This window comes from Pseudophryne corroboree, chromosome 11 (assembly GCF_028390025.1).
Source record: "Pseudophryne corroboree isolate aPseCor3 chromosome 11, aPseCor3.hap2, whole genome shotgun sequence".
Lineage (NCBI taxonomy): Eukaryota > Metazoa > Chordata > Amphibia > Anura > Myobatrachidae > Pseudophryne > Pseudophryne corroboree.
This window is the reverse complement of record NC_086454.1, coordinates 341,459,055-341,465,054: the sequence shown is the minus strand read 5'-3', so window position 1 is coordinate 341,465,054 and position 6,000 is coordinate 341,459,055. Positions and strand designations below refer to the sequence as shown.

At 54.2% G+C, this 6,000-nt stretch overlaps 1 protein-coding gene across 1 annotated transcript in view; it reads left to right on the top strand.

The window, feature by feature from the left end:
• Positions 1-3,841: 3,841 nt before the first annotated feature.
• LOC134969748 (fatty acyl-CoA hydrolase precursor, medium chain-like) overlaps positions 3,842-6,000 on the top strand; it is an 88,204-nt gene continuing 86,045 nt past the window's right edge. The window contains exon 1 of the mRNA XM_063945903.1: positions 3,842-3,985. Within this exon, the coding sequence (XP_063801973.1) occupies positions 3,925-3,985 (61 nt within the window). The 5' untranslated portion in view covers positions 3,842-3,924. The remainder of the gene's footprint in view (positions 3,986-6,000) is intronic.

Genomic DNA, 6,000 nt, shown 5'->3' with positions numbered 1-6,000 from the left:
GCTCCTTGAGGACGGCCCTATCTATAGACGGTACCGCCACTTGTTCTGATAAGCGTGTGAGCGCCTTATCCACCCTAAGGGGTGTTTCCCAACGCGCCCTAACTTCTGGCGGGAAAGGGTATACCGCCCATATTTTCTATCGGGGGGAACCCACGCATCATCACACACTTCATTTAATTTATCTGATTCAGGAAAAACTACGGTAGTTTTTTCACATCCCACATAATACCCTCTTTTGTGGTACTTGTAGTATCAGAAATATGTAACACCTCCTTCATTGCCCTTAACGTGTGGCCCTAATAAGGAATACGTTTGTTTATTCACCGTCGACACTGGATTCAGTGTCCCTGTCTGTGTCTGTGTCGACCGACTAAAGTAAACGGGCGTTTTAAAACCCCTGACGGTGTTTTTGAGACGTCTGGACCGGTACTAATTGTTTGTCGGCCGTCTCATGTCGTCAACCGACCTTGGCGCGTGTTGACATTATCACGTAATTCCCTAAATAAGCCATCCATTCCGGTGTCGACTCCCTAGAGAGTGACATCACCATTACAGGCAATTGCTCCGCCTCCTCACCAACATCGTCCTCATACATGTCGACACACACGTACCGACATACAGCACACACACAGGGAATGCTCTGATAGAGGACAGGACCTACTAGCCCTTTGGAGAGACAGAGGGAGAGTTTGCCAGCACACACCAAAAACGCTATAATTATATAGGGACAACCTTATATAAGTGTTTTCCCTTATAGCATCTTTTTTATATATTTCTAACGCCAAATTAGTGCCCCCCCTCTCTGTTTTAACCCTGTTTCTGTAGTGCAGTGCAGGGGAGAGCCTGGGAGCATTCCCTCCAGCCTTTCTGTGAGGGAAAATGGCGCTGTGTGCTGAGGAGATAGGCCCCGCCCCTTTTTCGGCGGCCTCGTCTCCCGCTCTTAACGGATTCTGGCAGGGGTTAAATATCTCCATATAGCCCCCGGAGGCTATATGTGAGGTATTTTTAGCCAAAAAAGGTTTTCATTTGCCTCCCAGGGCGCCCCCCTCCCAGCGCCCTGCACCCTCAGTGACTGCCGTGTGAAGTGTGCTGAGAGGAAAATGGCGCACAGCTGCAGTGCTGTGCGCTACCTTAAGAAGACTGAGGAGTCTTCTGCCGCCGATTCTGGACCTCTTCTCGTTTCAGCATCTGCAAGGGGGCCGGCGGCGAGGCTCCGGTGACCATCCAGGCTGTACCTGTGATCGTCCCTCTGGAGCTAATGTCCAGTAGCCAAGAAGCCAATCCATCCTGCACGCAGGTGAGTTCACTTCTTCTCCCCTAAGTCCCTCGTTGCAGTGATCCTGTTGCCAGCAGGACTCACTGTAAAATAAAAAACCTAAGCTAAACCTTTCTAAGCAGCTCTTTAGGAGAGCCACCTAGATTGCACCCTTCTCGGCCGGGCACAAAAATCTAACTGAGGCTTGGAGGAGGGTCATAGGGGGAGGAGCCAGTGCACACCACCTGATCCTAAAGCTTTACTTTTTGTGCCCTGTCTCCTGCGGAGCCGCTATTCCCCATGGTCCTTTCAGGAACCCCAGCATCCACTAGGACGATAGAGAAAATCCGCTTAGTACGCATGCGCAATGTTCGCACTGCGACTGCGCCAAGTAACTTTACTATGAAGAAAGTATTTTTACTCACGGCTTTTTCTTCGCTCCGGCGAACGTAATGTGATTGACAGGAAATGGGTGTTACTGGGCGGAAACACGGCGTTTTAGGGGCGTGTGGCTGAAAACGCTACCGTTTCCGGAAAAAACGCAGGAGTGGCTGGAGAAACGGTGGGAGTGCCCGGGCGAACGCTGGGTGTGTTTGTGACGTCAACCAGGAACGACAAGCACTGAACTGATCGCACAGGCAGAGTAAGTCTGGAGCTACTCTGAAACTGCGAAGTAGTTTGTAATAGCAATATTGCGAATACATCGGTCGCAATTTTAAGAAGCTAAGATTCACTCCCAGTAGGCGGCGGCTTAGCGTGAGCAACTCTGCTAAATTCGCCTTGCGACCGACCAACTCGGAATGAGGGCCTTTCTTCGCTCCGGCGATCGTAATGTGATTGACAGGAAATGGGTGTTACTGGGCGGAAACACGGCGTTTCAGGGGCGTAGGGCTGAAAACGCTACCGTTTCCGGGAAAAACGCAGGAGTGGCCGGAGAAACGGTGGGAGTGCCTGGGCGAACGCTGGGTGTGTTTGTGACGTCAACCAGGAACGACAAGCACTGAAATGATCGCACAGGCAGAGTAAGTCTGGAGCTACTCTGAAACTGCTAAGTAGTTAGTAATCGCAATAATGCGAATACATCGGTCGCAATTTTAAGAAGCTAAGATTCACTCCCAGTAGGCGGCGGCTTAGCGTGTGTAACTCTGCTAAATTCGCCTTGCGACCGATCAACTCGGAATGAGGGCCCATGTGCACTGCAGGGGAGGCAGATATATAACATGTGCAGAGAGAGTTAGATTTGGGTGGGGTGTGTTCAATCTGCAATCTAATTTGCAGTGTAAAAATAAAGCAGCCAGTATTTACCCTGCACAGAAATAAAATAACCCACCCAAATCTAACTCTCTCTGCACATGTTATATCTGCCTCCCCAGCAGTGCACATGGTTTTGCCCAATTGCTATCAAAAATCCTGCTGCGATCAACTTGGAATTACCCCCAATAGCACTTATGGATGACTCATAAACACAATTTACTTAATTTAATATTTCTTTCTAAATTTCTCAATAAGAAGCAATTGGGCATTTGGCACCTGGAGGTGCAGTGAAAAAAATTCTGATGCTCTAGGCTAGGGCGCCGTGATCAGGGCCGCAACTAGGGGGGACTAGGGGGGCACGCGACCTGGGCGCGGAAAAGGAGAGGGCGCCGGCGCGAGGCAGTAAGCGGGAACGACCAGTGCAGGACGGCGCAGGGTTGATGATGCGCCGTCCCGCTCCGCTGTGCCAGGACGCTTCGGCGCGAGGCAGTAAGCGGGAACGACCAGTGCAGGATGGCGCAGGGTTGAAGAGGCGCCGTCCCGCTCCGCTGCGCCAGGACGCTTCCGTAGAGGCTACAGCTGCTTCCCGGAAACACAGCCGTCGCTTCTGCCAGCGCTGTGTGTGTGACTGTCACAGCGCACTTCAGAAATGGAGAGGAGGGGGCCCTGACTGACACAGCCGATCAGCACTAAAAGTAGGTAGGGAGAGGCGGGCAGCTATATATGTACAATATGTGTGTGTGCAGTGTACTTTAACCTAATGTGTGTGAGCAGTGCAGTGTAACCCTGAGTGTGTGTGTGTGTTGAAGCAGTGCAGTGTAACCCTGTGTGTATGTGTGTTGGAGCAGTGCAGTGTAACCCTGTGAGTATGTGTGTTGGAGCAGTGCAGTGTAACCCTGTGTGTGTGTGCATGTGTTTGTATGTATAGGAGGGGTGTATTTAATCACAGTATATTGGGGTATGTGTATATACAGGGGCCCGTATATATGTTTATTTTGGTAGTATGTGTATATTCAGGGGCTGTGTAGATATGTACCGTACTGTGTATTATTGATGGTGTATACATGTATTGGAGGATGTATTTCTGTATAACGGGGAGGTGGGTGGGGGGCGCCAAATGACTGTCTTGCCCCGGGTGACAGAAACCCTAGTTTCGGCCCTGCCGTGATTTCAAAAAGTTTGGGAACCACTGGGTTAATGAAGGTGTTTCAGCACAGATGATGACAATCATCAATTAAGAGGGAAGTGCAGGAGCAGAACATTGTGTCCTCCTGGAGAGGGTCATGTTGGGAAGTATGCAGAGCCAATCACAAGTCATGTTACAGGCGTGCCCTGAGGGCAAAGAACCAGCCCACAGACAACAATTCTCACTCACACTCCGGGGATCTGCTGGTAACGCTGCACGGTGCTGAGACATGGGGGCTCTGATGAGAGGAATTATACTGTACAGCCTCATACTGGGGGCTCTGGCTGCAGGTGAGACATCACATTACCTCCCTCATACCTCTCACTGCCAGGGGCTACAGGTGTACTTACCTCTCACTGCCAGGGGCTGCAGGTGTACTTACCTCTCACTGTCAGGGGCTGCAGGTGTACTTACCTCTCACTGTCAGGGGCTGCAGGTGTACACGCCTCTCACTGTCAGGGGCTGCAGGTGTACACGCCTCTCACTGTTAGGGGCTGCAGGTGTACTCTCCTCTCTCTGTCGGGGGCTGCAGGTGTACACGCCTCTCACTGTCAGGGGCTGCAGGTGTACACGCCTCTCACTGTCAGGGGCTGCAGGTGTACACGCCTCTCACTGTCAGGGGCTGCAGGTGTACACGCCTCTCACTGTCAGGGGCTGCAGGTGTACTCTCCTCTCTCTGTCGGGGGCTGCAGGTGTACTCGCCTCTCACTGTCAGGGGCTGCAGGTGTACTCACCTCTCTCTGTCGGGGACTGCAGGTGTACTCTCCTCTCTCTGTCGGGTGGCTGCAGGTGTACTCTCCTCTCACTGTCAGGGGCTGCAGGTGTACTCTCCTCTCACTGTCAGGGCTCTCTCTGTCGGGGGCTGCAGGTGTACTCGCCTCTCACTGTCAGGGGCTGCAGGTGTACTCACCTCTCTCTGTCGGGGACTGCAGGTGTACTCTCCTCTCTCTGTCTGGGGGCTGCAGGTGTACTCTCCTCTCACTGTCAGGGCTCTCTCTGTCGGGGGCTGCAGGTGTACTCTCCTCTCTCTGTCGGGGGCTGCAGGTGTACTCTCCTCTCTCTGTCGGTGGCTGCAGGTGTACTCTCCTCTCTCTGTCGGTGGCTGCAGGTGTACTCTCCTCTCTCTGTCGGGGGCTGCAGGTGTACTCTCCTCTCTCTGTCGGGGGCTGCAGGTGTACTCTCCTCTCTCTGTCGGGGGCTGCAGGTGTACTCTCCTCTCTCTGTCGGGGGCTGCAGGTGTACTCTCCTCTCTCTGTCGGGGGCTGCAGGTGTACTCGCCTCTCTCTGTCGGGGGCTGCAGGTGTACTCGCCTCTCTCTGTCGGGGGCTGCAGGTGTACTCGCCTCTCTCTGTCGGGGGCTGCAGGTGTACATGCCTCTCTGTCGGGGGGGGGGGGGGGCTGCAGGTGTACTCGCCCCTCTCTGTCGGGGGCTGCAGGTGTACATGCCTCTCCCTCTGTCGGGGGCTGCAGGTGTATATGCCTCTCTCTCTGTCGGGGGGGGGGGGCTGCAGGTGTACTCGCCTCTCTCTCTCTGTCGGGGGGGCTGCAGGTGTACACGCCTCTCTCTGTCGGGGGGCTGCAGGTGTACTCGCCTCTTTCTGTCGGGGGGCTGCAGGTGTACTCGCCTCTCTCTCTCTGTCGGGGGGCTGCAGGTGTACTCGCCTCTCTCTCTCTGTCGGGGGGGCTGCATGTGTACTCGCCTCTCTCTCTCTGTCGGGGGGGCTGCAGGTGTACACGCCTCTCTCTGTCGGGGGGGCTGCAGGTGTACTCGCCTCTCTCTGTCGGGGGGGCTGCAGGTGTACTCGCCTCTCTCTCTCTGTCGGGGGGGCTGCAGGTGTACTCGCCTCTCTCTCTCTGTCGGGGGGGCTGCAGGTGTACACGCCTCTCTCTGTCGGGGAGGCTGCAGGTGTACTCGCCTCTCACTGTCGGGGGCTGCAGGTGTACGCGCCTCTCTCTGTTGGTGGCTGCAGGTGAGACATCACATTACCTTCCTCATACCTTTCTCTGTCGGGGTGGCTGCAGGTGTACTCGCCTCTGACTGTTGGGGAACTGCAGGTGTACATGTAATACCCTCACACGGGTGCACAAATTTTTTCTTATATTACAGGGGTGTCTCTGGCAAAACGTCCCCTCACATTGGGGTACAAATCAGTAGGGCCATTGAATAGCATGGCTGCACTTTGTTTGACCCTGTCGGCTTTAGATGAGGAATTTGGTGCCACTGACTAATAGTGTCTTCCCCTCCTGGCCAGCAACAGCCCTAGCCCGGGAGACTTGGCCCCTGTTGATTGGGTTGCAGGGCAGA